Below are 22,217 nucleotides of genomic sequence, written 5' to 3'. Positions count from 1 at the left end.
GTCCAAGATTTGCAGCAGTGGAGACAAAAACTATGTTCTCATAAAAACATGCTTGATGCAGATGAAAGCTAATGGGGATGGTAACATTTAAAACATAAAATTAATAAAACATAATCACATATAAACTAGAAAGCACCTTACAGTTCTTTAAAGATTTCTCATTCATTATCTAGTTTGTACAATTACACAGTCAGCCTTGCTTTCTGGCTTAAATATTCAGGCCAACTTGCAATAGTAAAAAGTTTGCTAAAATGACCTCTTGTAGAAAGAATGCTTATCATTTAAAATAAATACATATTTTCAAAGATCTTGTATTGCTCTGCGACTATGCCCACCAACTTCCACTAGATGTCAGCATTAGAAAACAAGTTCATTAAATGCGTGAGTCAGCTTGGTTTATCACTGTTACCTTGTCTTTGAAATATAGTGCATGTCAACTAAATAACTGAGCATATACTTATGGTGGTAAATTTAACAAAAAAATAACAGTCTCATCTAATTTTTCCCTTATTTATTTTACTTGATTTGAATAAATCACTTCAAATCAGTCTTATGATGCAGAAAGTGTTTCGAAATAATATGCAAGTAATTTCAGTTTTTAGAACCATTTTTGCTAATGCTGTGATATGGACTACTCACTTCAAAAAAAAGCACTACAAACTCTTTGCCAGGTACTGTAACAATACCCTGAAGATAAAGCTCTTTGTGTTACAGTATAGTTGTATCCAGGTTGAAAATTTTAAGGCACATTTTTTTTAACCACATGTTCTGAAGTATTGTTACAATCGTGCTATTCTGGATGTCCCATCATAGCTACTCTTTTTTTCATGGTTTTGTACAAAAAGAATGAAAGACCATGAAATGCAAGAAACACACAGAAAAATACAGAAAAACACGAACAAGACACAACGCAACATATTGATACAATGTACACTACAACAGCAATGATCAAATCTTCTGATTTCCTTGAAGAGCATTGACAATGGCAAAGCATTCTTTGTTTTGCACTGTAAATACCTGACTTACTTACTTAGACACCCAGATGTTAATCACTGCATTACCACAACACCTGAACAAAAATGAAGACTGCTTTTTTCTGATATCTTTCTTATCAAAACAAAGCTGCCAAGTAATTGTTATTGGAAAAATATGAGAGAAATAAAAGGTGACTACAGAAAGCATGAGCTAAAACATCTGAGAAAGAGAATAATAGTTAAGGAACATATGAAACCAAATGGCAACAGTTCCAGGCATTTATTCCAGTATCTTAAAAAATATATTTTTAAAAAAAAAAACTTACTCATTTCATCACCATTGTGAGATAGAAAAACAAATTTTTAGATTAAGCCAAAGATGATGTGAAATGTTTCCTTTCTTTTTCTCTTCATTTTAAGCCTCTTTTATTCACAGTACAAATACACCTTGCTGGTACATTTTTAGTCACAAGATGCACAAGTTCTGATAAGGAGTGCTGGTTTCTTCTCTCTGTAAAGCTGCTCTTTCCTACAAAAACCCCACACACCCCCCCCCCCACAACTTCTCAGTGCCTCATTAAATTGCAGAGTAAATCCACAACTGAGTGCTTTATATGATCAGTAATAGTTGTAATTTGAGAGCATGCATTCTCCCCACACACACACTCAGCCAAGGAAAAAAACCCGATGATTATTTGAAATCCACCTCAAGGCAAATAGAAACATATTTTCTACCTCTTGGCTCATTTTTTTTCTTTTCAGATTTCACACATGAGTCTGAAATTCAGTAAATGAACTAATGTTCAGCATAAAGAATGCTTTAATCAAAAAGAATAAATAAGAAGCATATATATTTTTTTCCCAATAAATCAATTATTTTGCCTTAATTCTATCTATGTTTTGTTAAAGCATTTTATGCTCTTTCATACATTAGATTGCAAGTTTGGCAACTTTTTTTTTTTTTTAATAAAAATTCAGACAGTGTTCTCTGTTTGCAATCAGAACCACAACCTTAGTGCAATATTATATTTATTTCTTACAGTAATTTTGGTTGCCATACAAGAGTATTAAGGATTGGGGAAAAGTGCAAGTTACAGGAGCTTGATTTTTAATCAGTTGAAATAAGAGGAATTAAAGCACAAAAATTACAGCAACATAGATAACGTGAACACAAGTTGTTACACAAACTATAGCGAGAAACATATTAATATCTAGAAAAAAAAGAAAAAATGTAATGGAAAAATTATCAATATTTGTGGCTCACACACATAATCATCGCCAGATCAACTGGGTAATGCTTTTTAAGAACTAAGAAAAAAAAAATCACTATTCTTATTAACTTAAGTACCACAAATAATTAACTTTTGTGATATGTAAATTCTGTAAATCAACAGTCACATCTAGTCATTTTATAATATATGAATCAAACTTAAAATGTTCTCAGACACCCAGGGAAAGGAGTCTGTGCAGTTATACACAATTTACATCTTGTAAGATTTTGGTATTGTATACACAAATATTACAGAAACTAGGCATGTAAATGCAATTTATTTAAATTACAGTATATAAACAAAAGTTGATCCTAAAACCCAGAATATCATAACGTATTTCATAGATCTCTAACAACGTGTTTTTTCACTATCATACTAGCATGAAATTATAGGGTCTTCTCTCCTCCCCCCTCCCCAACATTTCCAGACTGATGAAAATACTCGGAGGCAATGTTGTATCTGTTACTATTGCTTTCTGTAGCAAAATCAGCAAACAAAGCTAGAGACCAATTCATCTTGGCAGAGGTGCATTTTATTGGTAAAAGTAGGTCCTTTCAGGTCTCACTATGTTTAGTTTGTAAGACACAATGTAAAAATAAACTATTTCATTAGCTCTTTAATGTTTTAAATCTCTTTTCTACTAATTGTATAGTACCTATTCTTTCAGTACCTGAAAAGATACATGAGCAAGAAACACACCTGTTCAAGAAAGGGGTTACCATCAACTGTAATTTACTGTGTATGTCAGCACTCGTTAAACTTAAATTCAACAATAAGGTTGTGATTAAAAAGCAGCTTAAATGTCAACTTCTACATTTTCTTTTACTACCATGTTTTCTAATGTATTTTCTGGCACATATTATAGAGGTAATATCAACCGTACCCAAAGAAACAAACAAAAAAAAGAAAGAAAAAAAAAGAGCATGGCATTAGTGGTTTATTTACTGAATTCTGTCATATCACCAAATGGAAGACAATGATGGCTAAATTACCATTTTTACACTTCTTAAAGTATTTGATGGCCTCAAGTTGCCTGTATTGACTATCTGAATGAGACTGTCATTTTCTACAATAACTATGGAAAAATTCAGTACTCTTAAAAGTAGAATGCCTTACTACTTGGTTTTTATTACAAGGTTACTTGGAGCTTTCAAGTACAAATACAGCGTAGTAACAGATGTTAAGTCAAAAGATCTGTTGTTCCATAAAGGGGGCAGGAGGCTAAATACGTTGCTTTTTATAAGTATCCAATGCATTGGTAACTATAACCGCTTTTGAAGAAATATTCATCCTCCTTTGTAGAAGTTCTAGCAAAGATAGAAAATATAACACAGCTCTGCTGGTTCAGATGCATCCAAATGAGGTTGGTTTTTAAAAAGGTCAAGACTTTATAATTATTCCACAGAAATAGTATTAAACCACAAAAGTTTTTGTTGTTTTTAACTTTCTAGCACTGAAGTGGCACAAAGGCTGCCCAGTAGACCAGCCACTTATTTTCTTAAAATATTGTGCTTATAAACTATCTGTACAACTATTTAAACTTGCAGTAAAGAAAGATATTTAAAATGCTAAACTTTATGTACTCATACTAGGGCTGTTGCAGACCTAATTAGACACTTGTTTGTGAGCAAAAATAATCACAATAAAAAAATTAGAGATAGGCTGGACCATATCAAGGACCATAGCAAGGAAAGAAAGTTCAGGTACCTTGCAAAATGTAAGAGAACCTGAAAGTATGGTAGGTAGGCAGTCTAGCCATCCACGCACCACGTACCCACCTGGAACGTGTTGAATATTATGTTAATAAAGACCTACAAAACTCACAGATATTAAGAGGTGTTAATTACAAGGGGAGGTCAAACATGCAGAGAGAGACTTGTTAACTTAAAAAAAAAAAAAGAAAGAAAAAAAAAGTCAGATTAAACAAATCTGTGTGTTTCCCCCTGCTGGCTTGAAGTCTCCAGGAAAGGACAGGCTCTGGCAGCTGGCTACAGCACAGCCGGGTCCGTGCGGAGCCCCGTCTGCCCGGTCCGTCTGCCCGGTCCGTCTGCCCGGTCCGTGGCAGCGCGGGCACACCGCTCCCCGCACCTCGCCGCAGCTATGCAAAGAAATCACAGGAGGCCGGGGCGAAGCTGCCAGCTCCCTGGCGAGTGCTCAGTCTGCTGGCCTTGTCAAGAAGCCAGTACAGGTTAAAAATGACAAAAATGAGAAACTGGATACCTACCCAATTCTCCTGGCCCTTGGCACACTTACATTCTGAGACACTACGGCCCTCTTTCCAGCTTCGTATTAGCTTCTTTTACCTTTTTCTTTAACAAGCTGAAACATTTCCATTTCTACTAATGGGCCAGAATCCCTCTCTTACTGAAAATACTGGCAACCTTCCCACTGACTTCAATGGGAACATTCATCTTTCTTTATTTTTCTTTTCTCTTGACCTGATGTTCAAAATGGCCAGGCTCTTATGACTCACTGAATTAAACAGTATCTGTCTCTCAGGGTTCCGCATATTTGAGTATCTGACTGTGAAGTCTAAAAGAGGCGTCTGTACATAAACCCAAATTGTTTCTGGCTTGTAGAGTTCACGTTGCGCCTTAGCAGTAGTTCAGCTGGTTGAAAACTGGGGGTCTCAGGTTCAAACTAGCTTCATTTTGTTGTACCTCTAAGGGAGCGTCCTTTCTCAGTGCTTACACAACTTCTGCATCGTCTTACAGGTCAAGTCAATGGAGCATGTATTGAACTTGTTCTGCCACCTTGGAAGAGCACTAAATATAACTGCAGAAATAAAGAAATACCAAGTAAAACAGAGCAAGGTTACCTTTGAACTAATTCCAGCAGAACAACCAGCTTCACTGCTAATAAATTAGAGAGCTAAACTAGTTAAAAACAGTAATGTCCACTTTTGTACCTGGCTTAAAATTGTGCCTCTAATACTAACAAAAATGGTTTAAAAAGGTAATGAACCATGTGTCTCTCCTCCTAAAATGAATTAAAGGTTTGGGAAGGAAACCTGTTAGGAGACTGACTGAATGAATGTCAAGAAGTGAATATAATGCTTTTTAATTAAAAAAGTGAAACACTTGCAATTATAAATTGAAAGAAAACAACTAGTATGTAATGATTCCAGCAGAATGGCATTATCAATAGATTATAATATTTTTGAAGTTAACAATTTTCTCTCTCTCTCTCTCTCTCTCTCTCTCCCTCTCATATCTCCCCACAACTTTGAAACAGAATAGCCCCACTCATGTAACATGTTTAGATTTATGTTTGGGCATGTAGCGTACAGTCTGCGTTACCTGAGTACCAGGAATTAAACATTTCTCCCCCTCCCGCCCCAATTTGGCTGGCACTCGCAGACAGACAAGGCATTTGGGGTATTTCAGTACCAGCCCATCTCTAGTTATCAACAGAAGTTTATGAGGCAAAATAGCTATTCTTATCTGTCCAGCAGCTGCTTCAAAGCTCTTTCTATGTTCATTCTGTGCCCAACTCTAGTCACTCCAAGGTCTATCAGATCTTCCTTTTGTAGATTTGGTAAATGAGTGCCATCTATTTCATTGTCCATAAATGTTTCTTTATGTTCACCTAAGTTTAGACTTTCCAACCAATCTGCCACATCTGGTTTAGTCCACAGGTGGACAGGCTTAGTTGTAAAAGGCTTATTTGAGATTGGCTGTTGTAATATTGAGGGAGAAGGAGACCTGCTGCGCCCTGTGGTCAAGCCAAATAAGTCCCCAGAGGGGGGCTGGCTGGGTAGGCTAAATACATCAGACAGAGTTGGAGAAGGAGATGAAGCTGAAGCAGTCAGAGGAGCAGGCATGATGTCTTTATTAATCTCTGTAGGTGAAACCACAGGGCTTGGAGCATGCCTTGCTCCTGAGGTCCTACTGTCATAGTCTGGGGACCTGCTCTGCAGTGTGATCGGCTGGCTGGCTCCGGGGCGGACAGTGAAAGTGATTGTTGTACTTCGGGTACCTGAGACAGTACTCATGACTTCTGTGCTCCTGAAATCGTAAACAGATGAGAAAAATTAGATACATCTGCGACCAGCTGAAAGGTCTTCCATATCTACACATGGTAAACATGGTTTTGGAATGACCCTTTTTTTTTTCCTCATATGGACAGTATCAGGTTAAAACTACTCAGACGTCATTAAATCTCTCCCATAAAACAATCATCAATGGTAAGCCATGATTAAAAACGAAACCTTTGTTTATAAGCAGGTTAGAAAAACACCTTCCAGAGCATATTCTTCCTTTGACAGGCTACAATAAATTAGCTCATAGTTACATGAGAAACGCGGTGTATAATAAGCACAGAGGCTCTTTATGTTGCCAAGGAAGCACAAACAGGAGTTGATCTTCCTTTCACTGAATGGAGGGGTGGGATCCTTCCTTTCAGCTTTGGCCTATTGGTTTTACACACTGTAAGATAATGTAGCTAATAATACTCTAGTTATGGAAAACATTTGAAGAGTGTTATTAACTTGAATTTCAGATACTTAGGCATCTACTTCTTTGTGAATTTTAGGGTATATTTGAATTCCTATTCATTCACCAAACATGCTCCAGAGTGCTTCCTATTTCCTTTTCTGTTCAGCAGGCCTTCTCATGCTTTAAAAATGAAACAGTCCTTCTGACTAGGGTTTATAAAAGGACTCTCATGTTGCTTTTTACACAGAAATTATACTTTGGTAGCTTCACTACAAAAGTTGGGAGACAAAATTTTTGTTACTGTGCATGCCCAGAGGTGCTGTAGTTGTGATCAAGCCACTGGGATCTCTCTTGCCTAAAGGAAATTTGAGATTACAAACTCGGCAGGCACAAGACTTCCTGCGAAGCTAGTGCTGATGCTGAGACTGACAGTGGGTGAAGGAGCGGACAACTCTACTTTTGTGTAGTGGTTGTAGAACAGATTTAGAAGCAGAAGATCCAGATTTGAGTATGCTCAAAATGCCTAATCCCACAGCCTCTACTTCTCAGGGGAAACACTGCCAGTTTGTGTGTGCAGTTCAGGATCTCCAGCTGAACCTTCGGGTGCCTTAAACTCCAGAGTTTTTTACTTTTAAAATACCCTACCAACTAGAAACCTTCAACCAACTACTTTAGTGAAATACCAAAAATGGTCCACGCAGCAGGAGTCAGACTTACAGCAGCTCTCCCTGAGGTGTGTCCCTCACCACTAGATAGACTTTGTAAATCATACCACCCCCCATGCTCCCCTTTCCTAGGGGATTATGAAGCCCTGCTCAATCCTCCTGTGACCCCCCGGGAAGCAGGACATTGCGTGTAGGGTCTCTCCCATCTCACTGAATGGGGGCCCCAACGCAATGTAACTGGGAACTCCCACAGGTAGGGGAGTGACTTGAATTTGGTCTTCCACTTCCCGAACGGAGTAGTGGTTAAGACTTTAATTAAAAAAAGGGTAGTACCCACTTCCTCATCAGCTGGCCTAACCTGTACCCCCTAATCCTCCATTGCCAAAAAGAGAAAAACGTAGGCAAGGAACCCAAGGCGATGCTAATGAGCTATTAACCCCTCTCTCTCACAGCAACTTTACTGCAGCCACAGCTACTCTCCAGAGCCCTGGTAGTACAGAGCTGGAGGCCTCCCTCAGTGTTTCCTTGGTTTGCTGCTGGCTGTCGTGAATCCTATTCCCACCTGCTCCACAAACCATGCTTGGGGCTTCAGCACATAATTAAGGGTAGAGAAATCAAGAAGCTACAAACCTAGGCATCAGGAAACTTAGAGCACTGCTACGCTGAGATTTCAGAGCACGTTCATATCATAGTCCATATCTTTCAAATAAAACTCCAATACTCTGTTATTAGAAAAGCACCAAGAATAGCTCTCCGGAGAATATACATGCTAGCTATTCACACAAACAATCCCACCGACTTCCCACAAACTGTGCCATATATTTCAATGGGAACAGGGGGATCCTTTTGAGGGTTGAAATACCAGTACTTCACTTAAAACACAGTAGGAGCAATACTTTTAGCACTTATGTCATTGCAATTTTATAAAGAAAGGAAACACTTGGCAAGGTTTCAAGAGCTTCCTGCTATTTGTTTGGAGCTTAATGGCTCCCATTGTCTTTCAGGATGGGAGCTAAACATTCTTAAAAATAAGTCTGTGCAAGAAACTATTAAATTCTCCTAACCACGGGGGGCAAATTATTTCTACCTACTTTAACTTAGCCTTAGGAGTCTCACATACCTTAATAAGGCAGGATATCATTTCAAATTAAAAAAAAGTGCTTTGAAAGAGGTTGGGATAATGCTCCCTTAGTGATTATAAGAAGGGCAGGAAGAGTTCTGTATAAATGTGGGTCTCTCCCTATCTCTTTATTTGCAGTGAACCTTTTATTTAACTTTCCTGTATTGCAAGTATCAGAAATTACAGTTTTGTATTCATATCCATTGTGGCAATATCAAATGGATGATGAAAATTCATCCTCTATTATGCTGGACACTGGCAGATCACTTCTGTTACTTGACTGACAGCTCCGGGTTCAGTGTCCACCTCCCACTTAGCAACTTACTTTTGTGCTTCTTCTGTGTATTGTTCCTTTCACAGACTCCCTGTATACCCTTGTTCAGGAAACCATTGTCCCTGTTCCTTTAAACAAGTTACACTAAGCCACCAACACAAAATCCCAAAAAGCAAACTGTGCGCTGTCATTTTAAGCATTCCTCAGACTAGTGTTATCTAACCTCCTCAGTCCCATAGGCAATGACACCGGGTGAGCAATGCAATACAGGCAACATCGTACTTTGCTCTTCCTGTCAACCTGGATCACAGTAATAACTTCTTGTGGCTACAAGCAATATTGAAAGATCTGTGGGCATCTTGCTTTTTTCAAGCCATGGGTTCAGGACCATGTAGTAGTAAAATACAACTCTAAAATTAGGATAAGAAAAATGCTTGTTTTAGTTGATGAACGAGGTTGCAACACCAGCTCAGTTTATAGACACATCGGTACTCAAGGTATTATAAATATTAACCCTTTTATGGTGCCCTCATTGCAGAAAGCTCAGAGCACTTCACTAACAATACCAAACGTAATCCTACAGCAACACGGCTTCTCCGAGAAAGTCGTTAATGCAACTGCACACTTGGGAACACAGACACGGACCGAACCACAGATGTGTCCCCACTAAAGTCACTGCTGCAACAGCAGGGCTATTTAGGCCTGACTTTAAAGTAAGGAGCTGGAAGATGAGGGCCGATCTAACCACAGCAGTCTGGGGTCACTGCTGCCTGCAGCACTATCCAGCAACCTGGATGAGCAAGTGTGTGCTGAGCTCTACGGTGCCGTGCTTCAGCTGGCACTGGCACCAGCTCCAGCTGCGCATGCCTGTGCCGTACAGACACGGCCCTCCTGAAGGTCACAGAAGTCTGCCAAAACCAACAGCATTTCCAGATTTCCAGTCCAAAGTCCAAGACTCATTTTTCCCTTCTTTTTTCCCTTTTTTCCCTTCTTTTACTTGTCATGTCAACTCCAGTGTTACACAGACCGCTGTACTGTGATCGTAATTCATGAAAAAATACACACCCTTATGTAACTCCTATCCGTCCTAATTACAATTTCTGATATCTACAATACGATCTGCGATGCAGATACATCCTTGACACCAAGAGCTGTCTAGGATTTCATGGTTGATCAGTATCCTGTTCAATAAGGGGGCAAGTACATGCCAGCTGGAGAGCAGACATGTTTCTCTTAGGCTGTGGGTTTTTCAATTTTTTAGTAAGAGCAAATTTTTATGCCTTATTTGTTCATCTGTTATACTAAACATATTAAATCCAAGTTAAACCTGCCTAAACCTAAATTTCATTTTGAACTGTATAATTAAAAAGGTTAAAAGTATGATAATTATTTTAAATAAAATCTGTCTTAGTAGAATCAGCATATGGTAGTAATTTATAAACATTCACTGCTGTAAGACAGTATTGATTACAATGTCCATTATGTTGTCTCACATTAAAATCACAACATGTAATTCCTATGTCACAACGATGCCCTCTCCAAGTATAAAAGCCATCAACATGGTTTGGATGCAAGAAATTCTTTTAAATTCTAAATTAGATTTGCAGGATCAAAATTTACTGTTAACTTAATATCCAAAGCAACTCAGTGAAAGAAGGCATGCTGCAACAGCTCCTAGGAGCTTCCCATGTAAAACTCAAAAAACATTATGCTCTTCTCATGAGGGCTGTTCTACCCTGCAACTTGCCAACACTTGCTGTCTCTGACAAAGCTCTTCCACTGTCTTAGAGAAAAAAAACTTAACAAAAAAGACAACTAATGAATATACACACAGCTATAGTGTGATATTAGGTTTTTGCAGATTTCTGGGGACATACAAAACCAAAATTTTGTCTTTATCTCCTATAATAGTTGTATTGTATTTCTGTTTTTTTTTACAGTAGGAAAGGGCGGAAGGCAGTAAGTTGTCTGTTTTGGGGGGGAAGACCGAAAACAAGGGTTGATGTGATGACTGGCAGGATACAGCATTTCTTGTAATGGAGATATTTTAGTGAGAAGAACTGAGAAATGGTTAGTGTCTCTTGCAAGAAATACCGTATCAGCTGGAGCAAAGAATAACCATTAAAGGTCTGTGGGAGTCTGTTCAAGAACAGCAGTTTCAATGTGGATGGAGGAAAGACCTGGCAGCAGGCGGTAAGAGACTCAGCCCAGTGGGGGAGCGGACCCGGCGGCGGCCTCGGCAGGCTGGACAGTCTGCGCTCGGAGAGCTGAAGCTGCATGCTGGGAGTAGAAAGGGAAAAACCTCACAGTCTAAAATGAGGAGAGACTCGACAGCTACAACTACAGCAGAGCCTGATTATCTAGAGGGCTAGTTTGCCTTTACTTTTAACCTCATAAAAGTACATACAACTGCACTAATCATACCCCCTTTCAAAAACCCTGCAGAATTTGGGCACACTGGAAAAATGAACCTCCTTATTTAGGTGCCCAGTCTAGTTCAGGAATCCAGTCTTAGGTGCCTGTGTTATAAAAGTCTTTGCTGAATACCTCTCTGATAAAAGTGACTTTTATTTCCGTTTGAGATTACATGCTATTTCTGGTTTTTAGAATGGCTACCATTTCTGGATTAGGGCGAGCTAATCCACATAGCACTTTGTAACAAAGTCAAATCATTAAAATGCAATAACAATGAGTGAGCATTAAAAAAAAGCAGAATGCACAACATAGAATATTCTGTGCTTTATGGTCGTCACTTACTTCATGGCACTTCAGCACGACCCTCTTCTGACAACAGCAGTCATGAGAGCAAATAAAAATGACAAAATGGAATGACTGAAACACTGCAGAAATTACTTCCAAAGCAAGCAATCCTGTGAAATTGGCTGACAAACAATTAGCGAAATGAAATGAATCTAATGGACACAATAGTAAACTGAAAAACCAAGGCGTTAGAATTATCCCACAAGAGATGTGTTTCATAGTCTGTAAAATCCAGGGATTCCTTACAATAAACCAAATGCAGGATCAGTCACTACACAGGACTCACTACCAAGTTCAGTTCTGCCTTACCTGGTTGTGGAAAAATAGGAACTTTCCAGATACTTATTAAAAAAAAAATTCAGACATTCATAAAAACCTTTACCATAGGCAGTTTGACTTTTAAAACTATATAAGATATATCAACACAATACAAATTATTTTTCCTAAAGGACTTAATCCTGTGTGGTTAAGCATCCTCCGCAACTCCTTATATATAATAACTCCATTCATAATGAGCATTTACCACGAGTAAGAACGATGCCCAACCTGCCACAAAGGACACTAGAGCAGTCTGCAAACACAGCCAGAGAAACACCAGCACCATTCAAAATTTAAGTTGCTTCTTCCTATGGCAAAGCTACAGATAATTGTGGTATGCTGACAGTGAGACCAGTTCATTATTCCTTGTTAGTACACTGAATCAAGCAAAGTCATGGCAGAAAGATGATGTTTTCACTGGGGGCTGTGTTGCTTCTCCTTCACAGCCACTCGGTTTATTCTGTGTTAATCACGCTGACATTATTCAGTCGATCTTCCAGGTTGCACTGATCATTACGTTGCTAAGCAACTCCGTGGTTCACAGACAGAGTAAGCGCTAATCTGTTAGCCTGATAAAAACCTTGCATTAGTCTTCTCCCTCTTTCTTTTATCAGCTCCATATAAAAGCCAGTGGCTTTTTAAGTGAATTTATAGCACTGCTATATTTATACCATAATAGTCGATACTGTCATTACACTTCCCATGCCTTCCGTCCCCCTCTCCGACAACAGAGAGTCACCTTCCAAACAACTGGGTTTCTGTTCGTTTTTTTTTTCCTTCTCCTTTTAGCTCTGCACCTGGGCACATCCACATGCAGATATGGAAACCATGACCAGGATTCCCCATTAGAGGGAATTCAGCTCTTGGCTCCCAGAGGACACCATGCCCAAACGCACGGGGCCTCTCCTGCAAGGAAGCCTGGGCAAAAAGGGAGGAGGTGAGCAAGTGACACTTGCATATTGTGGCCTCTGATTCAAAACCGAGATTATACAGAGAAACTAGATCAAAATTTTACAGTCAAGACTGACCCCCCCCCCCCCAAATTTCTTAAAGTAAATGATGGTCAAGATTAGGAATGTGATTAACCTATGCCAGTTCAAAAGCTGCAGTCCGGTACCTTCTGATTAAATGCTTTGATTATGCTTTCACTAGTATTAAGTTAAGCAAGCACATCCTTTTGCTTTTTCCTCTTTTTCCTTCCCCTTCCATCCTCCTCTCTCCTTCCCCCCAGCTGGTCACTGCTGCTGAGAAGCAGATGGTTTCTAGCCAAATGTTTCCACACTCTATTTGAAATCTTTAAACTCAGTGTTTCCATAAGAACAATGGAAAATTATAAATACACAATATAGAATTCTTACTAAAACAACAGATGAAGAAAAAAAGCAGGTCTCAGTCTTTTCTAACTTAATAATTGAGAGAGAATTGCTGCTCAGGACTATAGAACAACCTCTTCATAGTCCTCATTTATCAAAAACATACAAAGATATACTTGGTGGTTTTCTGTAGCGAGCCATTACGCAACTATCTACAGTTTAATTCACCTCTAGGCTACCTTAACAGTACAACTGCCATGACTGAACTACAATTGTATGATTACTAGCTGTGCAAAAATAACTTCTAGTGGTATTCAGAAATGCTATCTGGGCTATAACTTCATACCTTCCACAATGAACAAATATATATTTTTAATTTCATCAGGCTGTTAGTGCTGAACGTTGCGAACATAACCCAAGTGAGCTTGTGAATAGCGTTACTATTTATAACTCTTCCCATTACCTCTCTTTGGCTGAAAGATAAGAACAGGCCTACTCATTTTCTATCTCTTTCCCTTTAGCAGAGCTAACAAGTGGCTCTTTAATCCAGCAGAATTCCTGCATCCTGTAAGCTAATTCCTGCATTCTGCCTCACAGAAAAGGGGGTCACAAGCTCTGCACTCGCTTCTCCTAGGTTTTAGTGTTAGAAAGAACTCTCTAAACTTTCTGTAAAATATAACATGTATGGGATTACTCTTGTTTCCATGATAGGTTGCTTTCCTCCAAAAAAGTGATTTAACAGTTCTTTAAAAGTTTTTTCCAGCCTTTATACCTGTTTAAGTTTCTCTTCCCCCCAAAAATTCATCTCCATTTGCTTCTACATTTGATTTTCCTCTCAGAAATGCAGCACTTTGACATATTTACAGTACCTTGTGGTTACTTGCCTCACAGTTATTTCCTAATAAAACAGGGATGAGAAGGATCTCTACTGTAACCTGGAAATAACAGTCTAACATATAAGCAATAGATAATACTATACATAATGAAGTCAGAGGCAACATTCATATGGCTTAACAAGATGACCAAGCTTAAGTAAAACTAGTATTCTTAAAGACATAAGAAAAATAGCATGGAATGAAACTGTCAGATTCATCTACAAGACAAGTCATATGTACAGTAAAGCTTAGTACATGAGAATCGAGGATTTTACAATTGCCCAAGGTAGTCTCAAAGGTACAGGGTTCGACTGCTGTGCTAACTTCTGTTTAAAGACTGTCTTCATCAAATGGCCAGTACGTATTATTTTTCTTACACAGTTTGCATTGTATCCGCTTTTCATGTATTAAGGCTTTTTCCTGTACAGGCAACTCAATTTCTGCTCCATTTAGGAAGCCCCACTGATGGGAATTCCAGAATTTTGGTCCTTTTCCTCTCTCTCTTCATTCCAAAAATTTTATATGAACCATCATACCTTCCTGTTACCAGCTTAACAACTTATACGTGGCAGGAAATAATACATCTACCTGACTGTGAGGCTTTTGATCACAACGCTGTGTGATCAATCTGAATGAAGTATCATTTGCAATTAACAGAGCCACGCTCTCCATAAAACCAAATCATCTTCTTTATGCATGCTTTTCAAAGACTGGGTTATTTACCATCCAGCAGAATAATTCTGAGAAAATTTACTTAAATGGTATATTTAAAACAGCCCTCCAAACAGTGCTATGTTTCAGCAAAAAATGCATTTCTGTGGAGCAGGCCACAGCAAACAATTTGCAATACTGCAGTGAACGATACTAACTTTCTGCTGTGTGTAAGGCCAAACCACTCCATGCCACAAAAAGAAATACCTCAGTCTCGCAAAAAACTAACAAAATCACTTTTCTTTTTTTCCCTTTTTTTTAAAAAAACAAGTGTGGATTTCAGGATATTATTGCACATCAATGTGACTACACAATTACTTGTACATTTACCTCAGGGGGTCTGAATATTTCACCACTGTTAGTTACATTTGTTTTCCCAAGTGTAGCTTTTGCTGTTCTAGTAAAAGCCGCTGTGTTTCGCACAGGACAATGCAGCTGCTCCTCTGTAGCAGGACATGGCGGCTCTCTGCAATCCCCTCACTTCTGTAAACACCTTTTGGAAACCAAGTCTACAAGGATGTGTTGCACTAAATTACCAGTGATGGTGCTGCTGGTAGAAATTAACCCCATCCTTCAACCTGTAAACATCATAGCCTATTCACTAAACGAACACATACAATACAAAACAAAAACTTAAAACCCATAATATTAAGGGGTAGAGATGATGAATTAACATTTTAGTAATCATATGAACAGTGCAAAGTGATTTCAGCAAATGATTAGCTGATAATCACAGATAAGTAGCTTTATAGTTCATAGTTCTGCAGATTATCTGAGATGTCTGCATGAATTAAACAATATCATGCAGTGAATGTGAAATAAGCCTCTACAAATATACTTTTTTACCTGTTTGTAGGCAAAATAACTTAAGGAACTGAAGAAAATTTAAATTACCACTACATTTTAAAAGAAAAAATATTAGAGAAAAGAGTGCTACTTAAACATAAATCTAAGTAATTCACATTGAAACAACTGAATAGTTTGTGGAAATCATCCTCAAAGTTGGAAAAGACTGAGAGCTGCTACCCACATAAGGGCAACCATTCTTGATTCAATTCCATCAAAAAAAAAAAAAAAAAAAAAAAAAAAGGCAATGTAGACTACAGACACACTGGTGATGTAGGAAATTCTTCCTCTCTGTGAAACTGTTTGTCACAGACTATTCATTAAGCAAATATGTACAATAAAAGGTACATTCTTGTTTAATCTATGAAATTTGCAGGGAAAATTAGGGGACTAAATCAACTTTTTATCAGTAAATTATGCTGTTAATTACAGTTACCTTGTACTGAGACTTGCAGTTTTTGTTCCAGTAGGTGACTCCAATCCTTCCCCTGGCTTTGAGGATTTCTCTCTGTTCATTTGCTGCAGTATTGAGTTCAACTCACTAATAACATTAGCCTTTGGGCCTGAGAGAATTGGGCTTTTCACCTCCGTCACATCACCCCATAGCTTAGATGTCCTTTGGGGAACAACTTTAGCCATGTTGGGCTGTGCACTGATTGGAGGTGGGGGTGGAGCGGGAGGAGGGATAACAAAGCTGTCTACAGTTTCTTCAATTAGCGCATCTTTGTAAAGTGCATTGCTTTTGCTGATTATGGGCTTCATTTTTGGCTTAGGAGGTACTGGGGGTTTGTCCACCAGAAATGTTTGCCCATCTGCATAGACTGTACAAGTATCCAAGTTCTCGCCACCTTCCGAGGACAAGGTAGAGATGCTGGACACTGTTGAGATAGTGCTGGTTGTCTCTAAGTGATGGTCACTACTACTTCGACTGTCTACCTCCTCAATCCCAGAGTCAGTGACGTTATCAAAGCTTTCGGGGGGTGGCAGGAAGGAGGCAGGCAAACAGTTTGAAAGACCCACTTGCTTTTTACTGTCCAAGGAGTTGGTTGACTGGCTGGGGGTAAATGGCGCAGGTGAAGGTGTTCCATTTTTCCTTTGCTTCATCAAGTCTGTCAGAGCAGAAGCGGGAGCCAAGCGGTCGTCGGGGATATCAAAGCTGTTAGCGAACTCCAAGGGGGGTGGTAGTGGCTCAGTAAACATAAAATCTTCATCAATATCGACTGATGCTAAGGGTGGGGGAGGGATGCGGAAGGGCAAGATGACAGGGTCATCGACGGAGCTCGCTGCGACGATGGTTTTGCAGGGAGACGCTGGTGGCTCCGGCGCCGCGGATACACTCAGCTCGCCCTCCGCATCCTCACTCCCTTCCGGTCTCTCTGGTGGGGAGTTTTCAGGGTTCGGTTCCATTTCCGCTCTCTTCTCCTCTTCATCTTCAGGTGTGTCGTCCGACTTTGCTGTGTCCACTGTGTGAACCATTAACAAACCAGCTGACTTCTGCTGTGAAGTATCCACAATGTTTATCAACATGTTCTTCTTCTCCTCAGCCTTCTTTTCTTTCCCCGCATCTGTTTCGTACTTGTTCTCAGTCTCCTGCCTTCTCAGCGGACCACGGGTGTTTTGCCTAGTGACAGTAGCAGTAACAGGAAACGTTGTTTCAATATTGGGTCGCAGCTTTGTATCGATGTAAAGTGGTTTGTTAAGGTCTGCTTTACCAGCTTCTCCTTTGCCTGGGATTTGCTGTGTTTGTTCTTTCATGGCTCTGTCCCTGGCAGAGAGAGCGAGGGCTAGCGGTGAGTTTGGGTCTAATAGCTTTCCTGTGACCGGGTGGACGTAGTTATCTGAGCTGGATGCATTTGAGGACTTAGCTGCCACCGTACTGTTTTCAGTACCTTTTGTTTTGGATGAAGCGTTTAATGTCCTTGAATCACTTTGATTGCTGGGTTCACTACTATTAAAAAGACTTTCAGACTCTCTGGGTGCGGGGATCGGAGATGGCGACATAAGCTGCCGAAAACCATCTTCACTACTAAACATTCCTTCATCAGTAAATTTAGATTGCCTCATACGTGGTGTTGGTGGTGTTAGCCCAACATCCTCGTCTCCTAAGTCCGTTGAAAGGAAGGCTGGAGAATTGCGCCTCGCTTCCAACCGCTTCTCCCGGTCCCTCACTGCTCCAGCAATAGCTGCTGCAAATGGGCTGCTGACGCCTAAATTATCATCAGGTCTGAGTTGCCCAGGTTGCTCTGAAGACTGAGGATCGATTTCCATGCTGCTGCCTTGGCTGCTCTTCCCACTACTGCTGGTAGATGGTTCTTTCACAATGATGGTTGGAATTGGAATAGAGCAGGTCTTCTCCGGACTGTCTTCAACATTAGACTGCTTCACCAGCATCCCCTTCCGCCGTGCTGGTTTGGCTGGCACGTAAACGGCTTTGCTTGCGATCTTCCCAACTTCAGAATATGGGTTTTCTGGCATCTGACCTCTCTTGTTCCTGAAATTTGCCTGAGATGTGGCACTCCTACTGTACAAGTCCTCCGAATCCAGTGAATAACGGTCCAGTTCTCGTCTGTAATAGATCCCTTTGTCCCGTATCATCGTTCCCACGTTTTCAGGCCTAATCAAAGAAATTTTTGAACCTGAATTCTGATTAAATGCAGGTTTAATTGTTCCATAGCTCCTTGATGTTGGGGACTTGGGAGAGTTGTACAGAGATGGAGAAGGTGGTGGTGGTGAAGGGGGTAAGGACTGTGGTGGTGGTGGGATATCTTCAGAGGTGTCAGGCATCGAAAGACTTCTGGTAAATTTCAACATAGGAGGAGCCAAAAACTGCCGTTCTTCCTCCGTTATTCCTAAAAATCAGAAAGTATATTTAAAACACTGTCTTCCACTGGTTTCCCTCATATTGTATTATTTCTGTATACAACCTAAATTGCTACAGTACATTTCACGTGGCATGAAGCATATGTGAAATTATGAAAGAGCTCTTTTGGCTGATTCCTACCATAAACATTTTTTCTCGTTGATCTTCCAGAGACCTAGTTGCCAGAATTTAAAAGAATGCTACAGAATTTTAATTAAACTGATCACTAATGTGTAGGCAAATGTTTTGGTTTTATGTATCATCAAGGTAGCTGTAGAGAAGGGCATTTTTTTTGAAAATTATCAAGCAGGGAAGACATTCTGTGCAGAAGAGTAGCTCATGACTGGTTCTCGCACTCTGAATGCATAACTTAATGCAACTCAGAAACATAACGAATTTTTAAGATGCACTGGAAGCTTAGCAAAGGGACTCAGAAGATTATGTTGGGGAAAAATCATAACGTTTTATTTAAGAAGATAGTATTATATTATTACAATATGGCTTTTAACATAAATAAACTTAAAAATATCCAGCTATTTTAGATGACCAATTTTATAAAAGCACAATGTGTTCTTAATTTGATAAATATCACTGCTAAGGAAGATTACTACCAAGAGGAAAACAAGCCCAAGTTTGGTCTGTTTTTTTCCCTCTTGTGTAAAATCATCTTTTGTCATCACTTGGAATGGAAAAAAGCTGCTTTTTATTCCATTTGATCAAGAAGGATTCCTTTGTAAACTGCACCTCAATAACAAGGAATAAAGAGAACAACATTTTGATCCCTAGGTAATTCATTACAATGGACTTGAACTGATCTTTTTTCCCTCTTCTCACTGGCTTTCCTCGTTAAAGGGAACTTTATAAAGAAAGGAATTAAATTATAATTCCATAATATTTGCCCAATGTCATCAAAGCAGAATGTGAAAATTATAGTATCTTAAATGCTTTTTTTTCCCCCGTGAACTGTGTAAAAAAATGAAGCAATCATTTACTGAGATAAAGATGTTGGAGACATAAGCTTTAAGAAAGAAGCAAAGTTACTATAAGTATGTAATTAATGCACAAGTAGACTAGGCATGAGAAGCATTTTACCTATAGATTTTTGTCTTCTCATTGTACCCCGAGGTATACCCAGAAAAGGACCTTGAGGACTCCCTGGTACAGTGGGCGTCATCACAGCAATACCCTGTCTCTCATACATGGACTACAAAAAAACAAACAAAAAACCCCACAAGCATTAGAGCATGCAAGTCTCTCTCTCACATGTAAATAACTTCCATTATAGTTTACTATCCCTCCTTCTTAGTTAAAATTCTTGTGGAAAATGACAAATCTGGTATCTTTTTTGGGAGGAGATGAGGAGAAAGGGAAGGTTGGGCTTTATTTATATATTAATAAAATGACAAGAGCTGTAAGTGGAGTTAGTTGAAATTGTTTACCAGGCAATATGTTAAATTTCTAGCACGTTTCATGCACTGTGAGAAAAAGCAAACATAAGCAATTGCATTTTCTTTCATTCACTTCCCAAAACCTCACCACACGCAGCACAGGTATTAAAGTTCACCAAGCTGGCTACTCTCTTCACCTTGAAGGACAGACCTACTCGTGGTCTCTTGCACAGAGCCAAGGTGTCTGGCATGAGGCTGCACAGGAAGGCAGCATTGCAGCTAGGAATGGAGTAAAGTCCCCTGAATCCCACTGCACTAGACCATCCTTCTTTCTTCTAGGCAATCAAAAGAATTTCTTACATCCTAGAATAGTCTCAGTTCATGCCTGAAAGCCCCCTTCCACACCAAGCTGCTGAGAACAGCAAAGTGCTTATATCAGGACTGGTGCTATTTTAGAGAAGCAGGCAGTGGAAAAATAAAATCTAGACTGTAGGAAAAACAATTATTTTTCCACATGTAAAGTTCTGCAGAAGCAAATTCTGCAATTGAGGAATCCAATTTTCAGAGTTTTGGTGTTTAAATTTTTAATACTTGCTATAGTATTAATGTCAATTCTTCCCTTACACGTCATCATATATTATTTAATCAAGATATTTTATATGCCATTAGGAATAATAAAAACCTGCAGCAGGAGAAGCCTTCGCATTAGTGGAAATCGTGTGGCTGCATGAATTGAACTAGCGCACCTTGATTTTTCAGCAAAGAATTTTAGCTTGGGTTTAGTGTCATACCAACACCTCCACGTTCAGATCTTACTGGTGCCTCACCAGCTCAGATTACAGGCAAATCAATTCACATCTGTTTGAATAACGCTAAGGCAGTAATGTTGTAGATGTGATAGTCTCAGGATAAATATAAAGATATAATAAGAAAAGGTACATAGGGGTACCTTCATGGTATCATAAAGTACATAGTATCTTCTGTTAAAAAAATTATTATTAGGAATACTGATAGACCATACCTTAAATTTACAAGATAATAAAAGCAGAATAAGTGCATGAGCCAAAGTTTTTAAATAAATTTCTCTTGTACGCCCAGCAGATTGCCAAAGTGCCCCCTCAAATCAAAGTTTCAGAAGCAAAAGCAGTATTTCATAGTTACCACTCACATTCATATCTGTAGCTGAGGGAAAACATCTACTAGAAGGCCGCTGTTTAATAGTTGCCACTCTTGAGTCCACAGTTGCATTGTCTGCAATTCTTGATGGCTTGGAAACTGGTACTATTTCATCCACCTTATCTGTAATATAAAAGTATTCAGTAAAATAAATATCATTTGTCCAAAAACTGAAAATCTAAGTATTGCAAGGTCAAAGGAAGAGATTTACTTTTCAAAAAAATGCAAAGAAAAAGTTTTTTTGGCATTTTAACAAGGCAACGCTTGAGCATCATAAGTCGTGCAAGCCGAGCACTTTTTATTGCTGCTACATAACATGCATGCTTTAGTTTTAAGCCTGCATGCATTTAATGTTTACTTAGTGTGACTCGAAAAACAATCCTCTTCTTCAAACCTTCAAAATGTGAAGGGAGAATATCTATATAGAAATGGAAAGAAGACCTTTAGAAATAATGAATCTGTACAGCACTGTTTCAAATAGAGATAAGCAGACTGTACTTAGTCATCAGAATTTCAGTGATATTTTGGACAATAACAAGTACTCCAGAAGTGCTCTTTTATGCCTATTCTCCTCAGGTAACTGCATTCTAATCTCTTCATGTTCTCAGATTATTAAATTAGCATTATTGGTAACCGCATCATTTGTTAAATGGAACTTTTATATGTACCTTATATTTTAAGAAGGGCACAATCTGGGATAATCCTAAATATATTTAGTTGTGGTCAGAAACAGACTGAATAGGCAAAGTCCAGATCTAAACGAGAACTTCGACATTTGGATTTGGGATTCTGATCTAGCATATAACGTGATGGTAAAATACAAGGGAAAATTTTAATCAAGATCTTCCAAGGTTTTGAGTGTTTGTTTTAGCCCCATCACCAATTCTGATCACAGACAAGATTAATAAGTATTTAATATATCACGTTACTCCCTCAGACTGAGGGCCTCAAAGTGCCCTCAACAATCAACTCATTATAGCCTGACAGCTCCTTTACTGCCACTCTCCTATTAGGATGAAACTAAGGCATGGAGAAATTAAATGAGTAGCTTAAGCCAAGAGAGTAATTCAGTTTCTGAACCTGTACTAGAGTCCAACTCGTATTGCACCCAACAGGATTCCTTACTACCCCTTTCATCGCTTTTGCTTTCCTAAGAAAGCACAGACTGCAGACTGGCACCACATCAACTATTCTACAGGTAGTGATCGTGTTAATTTAGTGTCTTTTTCT

The 22,217-nt window shown here is 39.1% G+C and overlaps 1 protein-coding gene across 4 annotated transcripts in view; it reads right to left on the bottom strand.

Annotated features, from left to right (window-relative positions):
• Nucleotides 1-1,986: 1,986 nt before the first annotated feature.
• The window catches only part of SHANK2 (SH3 and multiple ankyrin repeat domains 2), a 374,573-nt gene continuing 354,342 nt past the window's right edge, over nt 1,987-22,217 (bottom strand). For all 4 annotated transcript variants that reach the window (XM_064512811.1, XM_064512809.1, XM_064512810.1 and 1 more), the window contains 4 exons: nt 20,980-21,110; nt 19,516-19,627; nt 16,000-18,412; nt 1,987-6,252 (listed from right to left, as the gene is read on the bottom strand). In XM_064512811.1, coding sequence (XP_064368881.1) covers nt 5,685-6,252; nt 16,000-18,412; nt 19,516-19,627; nt 20,980-21,110 — 3,224 coding nt within the window. In that variant the 3' untranslated portion in view covers nt 1,987-5,684. The remainder of the gene's footprint in view (nt 6,253-15,999; nt 18,413-19,515; nt 19,628-20,979; nt 21,111-22,217) is intronic.

The sequence above is a fragment of the Dromaius novaehollandiae genome, chromosome 5 (genome assembly GCF_036370855.1).
Source record: "Dromaius novaehollandiae isolate bDroNov1 chromosome 5, bDroNov1.hap1, whole genome shotgun sequence".
Taxonomy (NCBI): Eukaryota; Metazoa; Chordata; class Aves; order Casuariiformes; family Dromaiidae; genus Dromaius; species Dromaius novaehollandiae.
Note: the sequence above shows the minus strand (reverse complement) of the source record. Positions and strands in the feature narration are given on the sequence as shown.